Below are 14,906 nucleotides of genomic sequence, written 5' to 3' on the forward strand. Positions count from 1 at the left end.
TTTTATTTTTTCAAAAACCTATCTTTTTCAAAAAGGAGAAGCTTTCAGTGAAGATTCTTGTGGCTCTTTACAGATTCTATCTGCATTGTAACATATCTGATGTAGATATTAATAGTCAAAAGGTTTACAAAGAAGTTTGTTATGTTTTTGTGGTCATTAGTAGCTTGATCGAGCTTAATTGTAGGGTTGTCAGGTCGAATTCTTAAGACTTTCTTCCTTTACTTCTTTCTAGATCTGATAATCTCCAGCTAATACAGACACCTAAAAGACTTATAAAAATTATTAGGGATCTTATACTATTGCATGAAAACCTTGAATAACTGTTTGTTTATTTTTTTAATCTATTTCCTTACCTCTTTTTATGTTAACCAATTTGAAACTATTATAGTTAAGCATAATTGTTTCACCTCCATAGGAAAAATAGGCTAGCCTCTCACTGCTGCCTACTATTTAACAGTTTACTTACTCTTGCATCCATTGTGTAAACCTCATTATCCAGGTTTTAGATTTGCCTTTGAGAAAGTTTGTTTTGTTGATTGTGCTTTTATCATATAGCTGAACAACATCAGCTTTTTACCCTATTGTTTCACCATAACCTCAAATGTTCCTTCATTTAATATTCTTTGATTCAACAAGAAAAGATGGGTGGAAGTGCGATAAGTGATGATTGGGAATTCACTACAACTGGAGCTCGGACACTGGTTCTGGTTGGATGTACAGGTAATGGTAAAAGTGCCACAGGGAATAGCATTGTTGGAAGAAAGGCATTCAAGTCAATGTCTAGCTCAGCTGGTGTAACAAGTACTTGTGAACTACAGAGGACTGTACTAGAAGATAACCAAATACTGGATGTGATTGATACACCAGGTAGTATGCATAGATTTAAAGTTTCCTAACTTTACTGCAATAAGCTACATTAGTGAATTTAGTATTTAAATAAGTCACACACTACTCTATCTGTTGCTTATAACTAATGATTTTTTGAAGAATTATTGTCTTTAGTTAAAAGCGGATTTTTATGCAGATTTATTTTCAAAATGTTAGTATCTATATTTGTATTGTGTGTGACTAACATGTAGAATACTTTTTATACTTAGTGATATGCTTTAGCGTGTTCTTAAGAATTATATTACTGAAACAAACCAATGCAAATTATAGCACACATAAAAAGACAACATGAAAGAGCTTTCTAAGCATTTAGAATTTGTCTTGGTGTAATCTGAGTATATTACTTGTTTTTTTCAAAATACTACGACATACCCAGTGTAATCCCATAAGTGGGGTCTGTGGAGGGTGGTGTTGAAGTATGTAAACTAATTGATAGGAGTGTTCTTCATAAATTACTAGGAGGACAATTTTACTGTGTTTTCCTTCATTCATGAGATTCCGTATGCTATTAATTGTTCCTGAGTTATCTAAAGACACTGATAAAGCATGCTACATCAGAGTTGCAAAACGTGTTAACATATGGAACAATGGTGCCTCAACACTCAAAATATCCGCATATGTAAAAAACATGAATTTTCTCTTTATCAGATCTTGATCTGTTTTTTTACTACATAAAGTCAAAAATAGCTGACTGCATCAGAATTGCAGGATTGTTTGATTGTTCTTCTGAACCTGAATTTGTTGGAAACGAAATTGTTAAATGCATCAATATGGCCAAGGATGGGATTCATGCTGTTCTTGTAGTTTTATCTGTGCGAAGTCGCTTTTCAAGAGAAGAACACGCAGCAGTGCAGAGTCTGAGGGAGTTCTTTGGGAGCAAAATCAGTGATTACATGATTTTGGTTTTCACTGGTGGGGATGATCTTGAAGATAATAATGAAACCCTGGATGATTACTTAGGTCGTGACTGCCCCGAGCTTTTAAAGGTATAATGTGCTTAAATATAATCTCATACTTATAGTCTGTTTGCCCAAACTTTTGGGAGGCCAAAAAAGCTTATTTTAAAAAAGTGAAGTGTTTGACCAAGCTTTCAAGAGAATTAGTGATTCCGAGGAGTAACAAAAGTTATTTTCCAGTAGCTAAAAAAAGTAACTTTTCTTTAAAAACACTTTTTTGAAAAGCATTTTTGAGAAAAATACACTTAGAAGCACTTCTAAAAAGCTTGGTCATACACTAATTGCTGCTTAAAATTACTTTTTAAAGTTATTGGCCAAACACAAACTATTTCTCACCAAAGGTGCTCTTTTTTTACTAATTGTTGCTTAAAACTTAAACGTATTTTTTAAGTTTATTGGCCAAACATGATCTGTTTCTCACCAAAAGTGCTTGTTTGAAAAACAACTTTTCAAAAATAAGTTGATTTTAGAAGCTTGACCAAACATGCTATTACAACCTAACTTTCAGTAAGCTACTTGATTTTATTCGTAATTAGAAAATTTGTTAAAAAGGTTTCGTCTTATTTTTTTTCCTTCAAAATTTTCGGAGATTTCTACACCTTGATAGATAAAACTCTGGTGGGGAAGAATGTGCTTCGGCTTGTTAGATAATAACTTACAAAGCCTAGTCATATATAAGGCCTAGAAACAATAGCTTGTGGGATGAATCTAGTACATCTGAAGAAAATAATGCAAAAGTAAAAGTGTTTTCTTTTGAGGGTGGGGATGGGTAGAGGCAAGAATCGATAGTAGATTTATGACTTCATAACCAAAAAATGGAAAAAAAGAACAAATGGAAAAGAGAGGAAAGAAGTTCTACTAAATATAGCTAGGTACTACGATTGCCTTGATCAGGTTTTATTCTTTTCTCTTTTCAAAGTTCTGAAATTAAAGAAAGTTTTAAATCTAGCAAAATCAGCACCAGTTAGTAGTTCTTGTTGTAGGCAGGTGTTGAAGGGAAATGACAAGAAAGTGGGGAGAAAAATATATAATGGATCTTGAACTATTGGGATCGATTCAAAATTTCCTTTTCTTATCTAGTAAAATGAGGAAAAAGAATTTTCAGCAAGATTTATACTTAAAATTCCATCATCAAATTTCAGTTGGCTTTATAGGTTATTGTTTTCTCTCTTCAAACTTGTGCAAGTATGAGATATTTTCAACTTAAAGCATTTTCTATGATGATCTAGAATACCCTCAAGATGTGTGGAAATAGGCAAGTGCTTTTCGATAACAAGACTAAAGACCCTTTGAAGAAAGCTGAACAATTGAAACAACTACTTTTCCTGGTAAATGTGGTTGTAGAGAATAATGCTGGAAAACCATATACAGATGACTTGTTCAAGGAATTAAAGGTATGCACTTCCAACATTTCAATTGTCCTATGTACTTTTCCAGTAATTGGGCTGACTTGTTAATTGCAATGTTTTCATTTGTAGAAAGGAGCTACCAAACTTCATAACCAGGCAACCGAGGTTAATTTTTTGGTGGGATATACTAAGCAAGAGAGACTAGAGTTGAAGGAACAAATGCAAAAGTCGTATGAAGAGCAACTGAAGCGAATAACTGAAGTGGTATGTTTGATCTTTATTGAACTCTTTTGCTACTATTAGAAAATGAATTCATCAGTCATTTATCTGCTTTTGTATATCCTATTGCCAAATGCTGATGTTGCAAATTATGCAATACATTTTTAGTACTAGCAAGGGAATGAGCTAGTGGCTTTCTTTCACTAGTTAGTTTAGAATAATAAAATTCGTTAGTTATACAAAGTTTTGTCAAGGAAGTTTTTGATTGGTACACTACTTTTCTGCTGGGAAATCATGATGGTAAGATATTAGATTTGGCCAAAGGCGCCATAGAAGCAAGCTTGACCGATCTTCCTTAGCTTTCTAGATTTCATGTTTCTGGACTTCCCTTGGCATGTTAATTTGGAACATCATATACTGTGTAGTGATTGTAGAACCCTGTCCCCCATAGTAGATAACTTGTTTCACTCAACAAGGGTCAAATTGCAAATTTTGTAAATGAATTAATTCAATTCCAGAAAAAAATAATATACATGTAAACTGCTTGTCCAATTTTATATTAATAAACATAGCTATGGAATGATAATGATGGTAAAGCGCTTTTTTGAAAAATCAAATACAAAGACAACTCTGTTGAATTGCATGCAGTAGTCTGGTGCCAGGGAATTACGGTGTAGTCTATGAATTAGGTCTGGCAGTGTCATAGCTAGATAGTGCCTTTGGGCTTTCTATTTATCTACCTATCGTTACATGTTTGGCAGGTTGAGTCAAAGCTGAAGGAAACCACACATAGGCTCGAAGAGCAACTGGCCAAAGAGCAGGCTGCTCGGTTGAAGTCTGAACTAAGTGCAAAAAATGCACAGAAGAAATCAGATGAGGAGATTCGCAAGTTGAGAGAATATCTGGAGAGAGCTCAAAGGGAGACAGAGGAGCTCCGAGGTCGTTCAGATCGTGGCGCGTGTAATATTCTGTGAGAAAGCTATCTATATGTATATTCTTTTGGGAAGAATGTGCCACTAAAGTGAATTTACTCTTTGCTTCAACTCTTTTACTCCTCTTTCTATCGTATAGAAGAGAGTAGTACATCTTGATAATGTTAAATATTCAGTTGGGATATTGTCATGACTAGTAATCAGAAATAGCTCAAGGTTGAATGATGGTATAGGCTTTCATTTTCTCCCATGTTTTTGGTTCTGATTGACTTGGTGGTTAGTGCAGTTTGTGGAGTAGTTTCTTCTGTCTTATTGCATGCATATATCTATGGAACTTGATGATAAGTTACTGTTATTTTACCAAAAGAAAAGGATTTTGTAGGAGGCTTGTAATGCCAACCAGATAGTCCTGATTTATGTCACAGTAATAATCAAAAGCCTCTTGAAAATTGCAATTAAGTTTTAAGGTCATCAAGTTATCAAGTCCTAGTGCTTGAGTTGGTCAGACAGGTTTTCGCTTTCGATATGATTTGAAATTAGGGTGACAATGTCAAGATTTATCAACTTTTTTTATCATAAGAAATAAATTCACACTCCCCAAAGTGAGTCGATTTTTGTCCAATGGTATGGTAAGAGTCAAATAAGAGTTTCAAGTGCATGAAAGCAGGCAGGATCGCAAACTAAATTGAAACCAGTAAAATCATTTGTGACAATTCCATAACTAAGCCCCAAATTTTAGGAAATGATGCAGGGTCTATTGGAAAAAAAAGCTGAGGTGTCCAGAGTTTACAAGTAATACTAATAGCAAACATGAAAATAAGGTAGTAAAGATTATTATATGTTCGAAAAGAGCACATTCCTTCCTCCACAGTAGAAATGGATTTACCTGCATCAACAGAAACCAGAATTGAGAAGTGCGGTTTATCAAGTTACACATTGTTTTCTCCATTGAAACATACATACTTGGAAGGGAAAGATGATTCACTGAAGTTGGAGATGAGACCTTTTGTGATCAGGAGACAATGGATCATAAGATGGTAGTGCAGTTTCCATCATGTTGAGTTGCAGCATATTTCTTGCTAAATATTGTTGAAATGCATTATACTCTTGCCCACCTTGCTCACCAGATGGCATCATGCTTAGTTCCTGCAACCTCTCATTTTCTGCTATCTGCAACCAAATCAATTCAATCTCATCACTACTCTTTTTCTAACCTCAAAATTGGTTATTAAAGTCTTTAAATAGTAGTAATTAGTATGAACAGCAGAGTGACTCCCTCTAATCTTATATAGATAGGGGTTGAAGACGAAATTACAATCTATAAATTAAAGGGGACTGATGCACCATCTTTACCTGCTATTCAGGCATTGCAAATTTACTTTGAGGACTGATTTTGGAGAAGAGAAGAAGAATTCTTATTTCAGAATCAACAAACTTCAGTTACAATGTGAATTGTATTATATATACATAAGTATCACTAGCTCATTCAACTCTAACCGACTACTAACAAACTTGTGGTCCCAACCTACTAACTAACTTTTAGCTAATCAACTTAATTAATTAACTAACTATCAGACGATTAGTTAAATTAATTCCAATACTCCCCCTCAAGCTGGATGTATAGAACAAGTTCAAGAATCCAAGCTTGACTACAAGTGTGTCATGTTGAGACCTACCAAGTTGCCTTTGTCAATAGATCTGCCTGTTGGTCTTTTTGTATGAATGTAGGTGGTTTTGATTAATCCTGCTTGGACCTTTTCTCTCATAAAATGACAATCGATCTCAATGTGTTTGGTGCGTTCATGAAACACAGGGTTAACAGCAATCTGTATGGCTGCTTTACTGTCACAATGAATGCTTTTTGGTCCTAACAACTTAACCCCCAATTCCTGAAACAAATTTGTTACCCAAACAACTTCTGCAGTCAAGGTTGCCAAGCTACTATACTCTGCAATACTCCTAGAAACTGTGCTTTGTTTTTTGGACTTCCATGAAATTAAGTAATCACCAAACTTTAAGATGAAACCAGTGATGAATCTCCTCATATTTGGACAAGCAGCCCAGTCTGCATCACAAAACCTTGTAAGTTGAGGCTTTTGAAGTGAACTTAATAACAATCCCTTTTCTGGATCAACTTTAGTTTAGTGCTGCATCACAATGTGATTACTTTGGTCTCTGCATGAATTGACTCAGAGATTGTACAGTAAAGATTTTATCTGGCATGGCATTGGTAGGGTATAATAATTTCCAACTAGTCTTTGTTACTTGTTAACATCTTCAAACAAATCATCGTTGATGGTAGTACCCTGATCATATTCCACACTAGTCAATTTCATGTTGCATTCTAGTGGTGTAAGGGCAGGTTTTGCAGCAGCTAGTCCCACCTCAGATATCAACTGCAAGGCATACTTTCTTTGATTCATCACTATCCCTTTACTGGATCTAAAGAAAGAATTCAATTCCCAAGAAGTAGTTAAGCTCACCGAAGTCCTTGATCATGAAGTGGAGTGCTATAGTTGCCAATGTGTGTTAGTGGAGTGGTTTCTCCATTTGGTAAATTAACTCTCCTACCTATACAGCCTCTACTGTAATTTAGTCTTCCTAATTTAGAGGTCATGTGACATGTAGTCCCTCAGTCAACTATCCAACTTTCCTTTTCATCATTCACAGAAAAAGCTTGGGTAATAGGACTAATCATACTTGCCATAGCTATATTTGCCACAATGTCATCTGTTACTTCTCCTCCTTTGTCTAGCATATTCAAGATTCTTTGGTACTACCTTTGAGTGAAAGTAGGATGAGTTGCTAAAGCTGATGGTGCAAATGCATCAATTGTTGATGCTTGCTCATATCTCACCAAATTTGCCACATTTTTGATGTTGTTTGTCAGTGATCTGCAATCCTTGCATGACTAGCTCCTCCTTGATCAACTCCTGGTCCTGATTTCTTCTTAAACTCCCAATCAGGTGGATAGTCATTCAACCTGAAACAATCTAGTTTGACATGCCCTAGAAACTTACAATAATCACAAATCTGATCCCAGTTTTTCTTCTTATGCTCAAAGTTCCTTGGGTTACTTTGAGGATGTCATTTTTCTGCATATAAAGCAATTGAATCCAATTCTCTACCAGAATGAGTCCATGTTATTGACCACTAGCTTTCATTTGTCATTATCATAATATAAGCTTTGCTAACACTTGACAAGGGACTCATCATTAGGATCTGACTTCTTGCCTGACCATACACTTCACTCAATTCCATTAGAAGTGCAAATAGCCTTAAACAGTCTATATGATCCACTTATGTTCTCGATTTGTCACAATTACATAACGGTGGGGGGCGCAAATGCATCAAACTCATCCTTCAACAATCATAAATTTGTAAAGTAACTAGAAACAATCAAATTACCCTAATGAGTTGTGCAGATCTCTCTATAGAGATGATAGATCCTTGATCCATCGACCTTATCAAATCTGTCTTTGAGATATCTCCATACTTATGTTGCATCATTTGCATACACAATTCCACTAAGTAGTTCCTTAGAAACTATGTTCGTAATCTAGGCAAGTACAAAACAATTACACTTCTCCCATTGCTTTTCCAATTCCAGTTAATAGTCACATCTCTTGCATGTTCCAAGCACGAACCCTAACTTACTCTTAGCACGAAGATTAATTAACATAGACCTGCTCCATAGTGAGTAATTCTCCGTTCATGTAAGTTGTACCATGGTAAGGACACATCTAGGAGTATCTAATGGATGAAGATAGAGTGAATGATTGCACTTCATCTCAATCTCATTTAGAGTTTCTTCTCTAACTACAACTGCATCTAATTCTCATATTGTTCACCATTTCCTCTGATTCCACAGAAGATCTTCAATGGCTGAAGAACATGATTGTCTCTTCACGCAGTTGAATCAAACTTGATTCACAGCTCTGATAACTTATTGAAAATATACTTTGAGGACTGATTTTGGAGAAGAGAAGAAGAAATCTTATTTCAAAATCAACAAACTTCGGTTACAATGTGAATTGTATTATATATATATATATATATACACACACATCAGCATCACTAGCTCATTCAGCTCTAACCGACTAATAACAAATTCTACGAACAAACTTGTGGTCCCCACCTACTAACTAACTTTTAACTAATCAACTTAATTAATTAACGAACTATCAGATAATTAGCAGGGGCGAACCCACATAGACTCATTCGGGTGCTTGAACACCCATTAACCTTGTATCAGACTTTATATATCTATGTAAAAATTAAGAAGAATTTGTATTAATTTAACATGTAGCACCTAGTGAACAAATGATTTGATTGGTCCATTGGCTCATGGATGCTTAAGGTTATTTTAGTATTGTTGAGGGTGAGTTCAAATTTCATTCTTAACATGTTTTATATATATATCTTGAACAACACCCACAACCTTGATTAGTCCAGTCACAACTCGCAAGAGAAGAAGTTTTCTAAGGCTACAAGTGATATAGATTATAGAGAGTATAGACTCATATCTTATTACACTATAGATTGTGGAAAACATCAACATTTGTGTAATCAATAATAACATTATGGTTAGTCATCAACTGGCCGGCCTGAAAGGTTTAGGAAGGAAAGCGATTTCTCTTAGGTGTATGTGAAGGTATTGGTTGAAAATTGTTTCTCAATATTTTTATCAAGCATAAGAGCACTTTAAATAGTTGAACACATATATTGTATGTAAAAAATTTACAATTCAAAAAAAGGTAAAATATTTCAATAACTAAAACAACCTAATAAAAATTTGAAATTCAAATTCATTCTAAATCAAAGCAATTTATTATGCTAAAAATATAGCTGAACATAAATTTCAACAAGATATTTAAATAAACATATGATTCAGTAGAATAAAAAATTTGCATGTTTAATTCTTCTATTTTTCTGTTCAGATTTTATTTAGTTTCTTGATTATAAAACATAAACTCATTTGTTAAGCTGTTTAAGACGCAGAAGATAACAAAAGTATGTGGTGTGGGTTGACCGATTCCACATGAATTCACACCCGCATCTGTGCCTTGTCGATACAAATGCGAGGTCAAAAATAAAGAGTCCGTGCAACTTTAATTATAATATGTCATATCAATCTTCCCACATATTTTGATATTCATCAATTTCATTTTGTAATTTTTTATCGGTAAACTTTCCTACCCCCTCCCCTTCCTAAATCCGTATAAATAAGAAAAACCTTTTCTAATCATAAATTTCAGGGAATTGATTTAAAAATGTGAAAATTAAATCAAAGAACATATGAGGGGAATGAAATAATAGTTCTAATTATTAATTGACATATAAAAAGTATAGAATATTAAAATTATTTAGTTTAATTCTCTTCCATTTAATTTTATTTAGCTAAAATGGAGAATATATGATTATTATTTTTTTGGAAAAAGTAGTGTGATAGTAATACTAATTTGAATCTATTAACTTTAATTAATTTTTTTTGAACATATTAATGAGTCTTGAATTTATCTATTTTTCAATGAAAAATCTACAAATCAAAATTAACGAGTACCAAAATATGTGGACGATATTGCATACTAATTACTATAATTAAAAAGTGATTTCTACAACAAGTGTCATTTATCTCGTGTAGTTGGGGAAATAGAAAAAAAAAATGTAATAGAGAAGAGTGGCATAAGAAACAACTTTAAGTGATAAAAAAAAAAATATATAATACCTTTGATCTAAGGAATGCATTTTCCTGTTCAAGTTGAATTTCCTATTATCAAAGTTAAATAATTCAAATCAGTAGAAATTTAAAAAAAAAACCATAATGAGAAAAAGAAAATACCCTCTTGTGCAAATTCTCAGTCTCAGCTAGTATTGCTTCATGCTGCATCCCCAACACAAACAAATAATAATTACTTAATTAGTTTGATATATATATTTATGCTCATATAATTAAGACAATTAATTAAAATATTATATGATATGATAATTATAAAATATTATACCTTTTTGGACCTAATTCTTGTAATGCCTCGTTCAAGTCTGTTCTCCAATTGCTTCAGTTCCCTCACATTTAAAGAGCACAGCCCTTCACCCACCAGATGCCTGTACTTGTTACATGCAAATTAATTATCACTCATTATTTATTTATCGAATATTATTATATATACAAATTAAATCACCTATTTGTGTTCTGCATCAATTGTATTTGTTGCCGCAACTTCTTTGATTCTTGTTGGTAAAACTGTAAACAAATTAAACAAAAACGAAATTAAATAAAAAGCATATATAGTAGTTATATATGACATTTTTGTATATATATAATTAAATACCTGTGCATTGAGCTCTTGAGTAGTGTACGCACTAGACGTTTCTGCTGTTGCCTTCTTGTATCGTTCTATAGTTGCCTTTACACTGTTCACATATATAACGTGTTTAGCTCTGTCATATAAACATAACATACACAACAATATTTATAGTTATAAGTTGCTTAATTAATTACGATTTATATATTAGAAATAGGAGAGAGATCAGAAGTGAGATTGGGAGAGGGAGGAAAAAAACCAAGCTATATTTGGGAGAGACAAGAGAGGATGTATCAACATATACAATTGATAGAATTGTTTTATATATCAGTGAATACAATCGTCGTATCAAGTGTATATGTTCCTTGTGTATTTATTTTGTATCAAGTGTATCAATTAGAGGTGTCAAATGAACGGGTTGGATTGAATTTGGGTGTACAATTAAATTGAGTTTAGTTAATAAATGAGCGGGTTATTGACCCGCTCAAAAGCTACTTGGACTATAATGGGCTAAAATGTGGGTCATAACCCAACCTACTCAATTCTTCCTAAGTTTTAATTGATTTATTTAAAAAAAATTAGTACTTCTTTTATGACTGTATAAACATATCAAATAATAATTAAAAATTAAACTATTTCAACAAGATTTCTCATTTGTCAATTTGGACTACAAATCAATCAAATTTTTAACGAGCTGGAATGGATTAGGCTTAAATGAGTTCAACTTATAAATGAGTGGGTCAATAATCCGTCCAAACTTGAACGAATTGAGTTTGATTTTGTCACCCCTAATATATCAGCTAATACAATTTTGTATCAAGTGCATGTATATATTTATATCATTTGTTATGTATTTGTATCATGTGTTGTATACTCTTTTAGAATATGATTGATACAATGTTGTAGGTATACATTTGTATTATGTGTTGTATACTCTTTCAATACATTATTGTATCTCTTCCTCGTTCATACAAATTGAACTAAAGAAAAGGAAGAAGAGAAATCTCCACCATCTCTTGCTTCATACAAATCTTTCGCCTAATTTTTTTCTATACCCAATTTGTATTAGTAAGTATTATACCCTATTTATATTAGGCGAGAGAAAGAAAGGGGAGCAATGGAGGAGAGAGGAAATAAAGTGTAAAAGTAAAACTAGAGTTAAATAGTATAAATAAAATAATGAAAGCCTAAAGATTAACATTGTGTTTAAATAATACATACAAAATGGATTAATTGAACGACTCAAATGAAATAAAAAAATCGAGATAAAGTGTGAAAATAAAAAAAAGAGAGGATAAATTAGACATGTTGTCCATATATTTGGCCTTCTGTATATAGTTTCCCTAATGCACAAAAAGGTGCATTATATTACTATGTATATATTTATCATTTGGTTAATGCATACATATATATATATGTAAACAAAAGACAGTCCCAAGTACCAAGACTTGCCTTATGCATGCAAGGGGAAAAGTAGCATGCATGCATGTATGTATCATTTACAGAGAGAATATATATTCAAAACCTGAACTAATAATGAAAATATTTTTGTTGCATACTAAAAGAAAAAAAGCAAAAAACAAAGCTAAATGAGCTTTTAACAGTATATAAGCTACAAGTAGAAACCAAACAACTCCTACAACCACAAGTCATCAAACAATGCAATCCTAACTCTTCACTTCTCGATATAAGCACTCACAGTTTTTCTGCTGATTCACTTCCATTTTTCTCTTTCTAATTTGTTGCCCTTTTTTAGCTTATTATTGTTAAGGATATATGTGGTTTCTAAAGACATTAACAGCCCATATGATCAACTTCAATCCACCAAATGTGCTTATTTATTCGAAAAAATTACGCATAATGGCAAATATTTATAGTTTATTATTTAATTTAGCTATAGTTTTGAATATTTGTTATGTATTTGTATAAATATACCATTCTTGATTGTATTAATTCAAAATTTGTATATGCTTACCCTAGTTATTTATATACAATTTGTTGATACATTTGATTGGTATAAGTTATGGAAAATTTATAATAAATTACCATGTTTGTATATTGACAAGAGAAATATACAAACAGATTTTTGAAAAATTCATAAATGTATATATACAAAATTTATGTATACTTACCCTGTTTGTATATTGACAAGCAAAATATACAAACAAAAATACCCATAGCAAACAAAACTACAGTGATGGAGCATAATTAGACAAACGGTAGCTAAGGAGGCTTATCAAATTTAATCTCTTTCTCTTATCAACTGTAACTAATCTGGAGACTATTGCTTTTTTTTTCTACAACTATTTAATTCCTCCATTTAGTTTTTACTTGACTCATGTTGACTTGATATAATTCTTAAAATAAATAAATATCAACAGTATTATATCTTACTAACCAACCTTATTAATAATATTTGAAACTGTAAATTTGACTTTTACTATTACTTTATGTAATTCTTTAATACCAAATAGTAAGAAAAAAAATACTCACTTAATTTACTAAAATGAATAAGTACAAATTAAAGAAAAAATTATTTGTAATATTACAGGCCAAGTAAAAATCGATTTTTCTAAAGTAGTCATTGTTAGAGACTATTTTGGTCTATATATTGGAGAAATTTTTATAAGACTTACCCCGAAGCGTAACAAATTTTGGGTTACAAAATTCTATAAGAAATTTTTATATTTCCAATATACTTATATTTTTCTTGGTGTAATTAATAATACTTCAAATTCAAGTGCACTAATACAAAATTAAGTTGTAAAAGTGTGTTACTCCTAATCCTCTAATTAACTTTTATACGAGACAAATCACACACTTTAACATCAACTACTTGAGATTATCTGAAAGTTAATTCATTGATAGTAGCTAGAAGCTAGGAAAAAACAAGTTCGATTAATTTGCTTCTCCACATTTAAAATGCTGTATTCTTGAATCAACTAGGAATATTTATTTATCTTTTATTTTTAAGTTATTATGGACTAATATTGCATAATTAATGAGGATGTGACGTTTTAGAAATTGTAATGTACTATCTTTTAACCTAAATTAAACGCTAAGATATCCTTTTTATTTTATAGAATATAATTTTAAGCTTTATCAGACCCCATTAGACCAATCATAATTAGGCGCTGTGAACGATCCACTATGCCTACATGATCAAAAGCTCATTCATCCACCAAACTGCATTAAAATATAAACAAATTCACTAAACAACAATTTTTTCTTAAATATACTACACTAGTAAAAAAAAATTGATTTTTTTTTTAGTTTTTTCTTATTCCCTCTTTTTCAATTTACGTGGTACCGTAGGAATTTTGAGATTCAATCAAGTTTTTTTTTTTAACCATAATCGCTTTATATGTTTTTTTTAAAAAAAATAATATTTTAAGATGTCAATTATTGTGATCTACAGTACTATTTATGAAGTTGTTAAATATATAAGTTTTATGTACTTAAAACTTGAATATACACCATAAAAATTAGTTAATTAGAAATTAAAATGTGAAATTTATGTAAATTAGGAAAGTAGGAAATGAAATGAAGTATGAGAAGAAGGAGATACTTGTTGTTAGAGTATTCATAGAGGCGACCGCGAGTAGAGAAAACAATGAGAGCAATCTCAGCATCACATAGAACTGAAAGTTCATATGCCTTTTTCAGTAGTCCATTTCTTCTCTTGCAGAATGTCACCTGTCGATTTGTGTTGTTCTCAATCCTCTTTATCTCTATCTTTCCTCGACCCATTGATCGATCGATCTACACATCATCACATATTTCATAATAATAATTATACAAAAACATACTTTTAAATTTTCTAAAATTCTTATTTTATTAAACAACATCATCTCCATATATGCAAAGTGCAATTTGTGTTCAAGTGTGTCACTGATCACACTTTTATTATTGAATTACATGCCGGAAGAGGAAATTGCTCGGAGAAAAAAAATACTCCTACGCTCTGGACTTGAGGAATTAAAGAATCATTTAATTACACATATATAAGATATAAGAAGATTTAGGTTAAAAACTAGAAAACATCCATAATTTTAGTGGAGTATTTAATTAGGGTCAAAATAAGAAGAAAAAAAAAGGACAAGAGTAGGGTTTCTTTTTACTAAACATATAGCAAGCACCAGATTTTATGTTTAGGACACAGAATGAGATTATATAGAAGATGGTTACTAAAAATGAAAAAAAAAATCCAATATCTTCAGATCTGAAGATTTACATGAAAAAGAAAGTATGTATTAT

At 31.9% G+C, this 14,906-nt stretch overlaps 2 protein-coding genes across 3 annotated transcripts; one reads left to right on the forward strand and one right to left on the reverse strand.

The window, feature by feature from the left end:
- Window positions 1-625: 625 nt before the first annotated feature.
- Window positions 626-4,572, forward strand: LOC125809244 (immune-associated nucleotide-binding protein 9). The gene is made up of 5 exons (XM_049488907.1): window positions 626-867; window positions 1,597-1,874; window positions 3,074-3,238; window positions 3,323-3,457; window positions 4,174-4,572. Exons 1-5 carry the CDS (start codon window positions 642-644, stop codon window positions 4,384-4,386), a joined length of 1,017 nt encoding a protein of 338 aa, XP_049344864.1. The 5' UTR covers window positions 626-641; the 3' UTR covers window positions 4,387-4,572.
- A 483-nt stretch (window positions 4,573-5,055) lies between these two features.
- Window positions 5,056-14,405, reverse strand: LOC125809253 (agamous-like MADS-box protein AGL11). 2 transcript variants are annotated; one of them, XM_049488918.1, is made up of 8 exons: window positions 14,218-14,405; window positions 10,677-10,758; window positions 10,527-10,588; window positions 10,350-10,449; window positions 10,187-10,228; window positions 10,073-10,114; window positions 5,348-5,514; window positions 5,056-5,230 (listed from the first exon to the last, which is right to left on the reverse strand). In XM_049488918.1, the coding sequence occupies exons 1-8, from the start codon at window positions 14,397-14,399 to the stop codon at window positions 5,227-5,229; spliced, it is 681 nt and encodes a 226-aa protein (XP_049344875.1). In that variant the 5' UTR covers window positions 14,400-14,405; the 3' UTR covers window positions 5,056-5,226. The 2 variants fall into 2 exon arrangements, with proteins under 2 accessions (XP_049344875.1, XP_049344874.1); XM_049488917.1 differs by lacking the exon at window positions 5,056-5,230 and having other exon boundaries at window positions 5,326-5,514.
- Window positions 14,406-14,906: the final 501 nt, after the last annotated feature.

Source organism: Solanum verrucosum, unplaced genomic scaffold, assembly GCF_900185275.1.
Source record: "Solanum verrucosum unplaced genomic scaffold, falcon-dt-bn FXZP01000062.1, whole genome shotgun sequence".
Classification (NCBI taxonomy): Eukaryota; Viridiplantae; Streptophyta; class Magnoliopsida; order Solanales; family Solanaceae; genus Solanum; species Solanum verrucosum.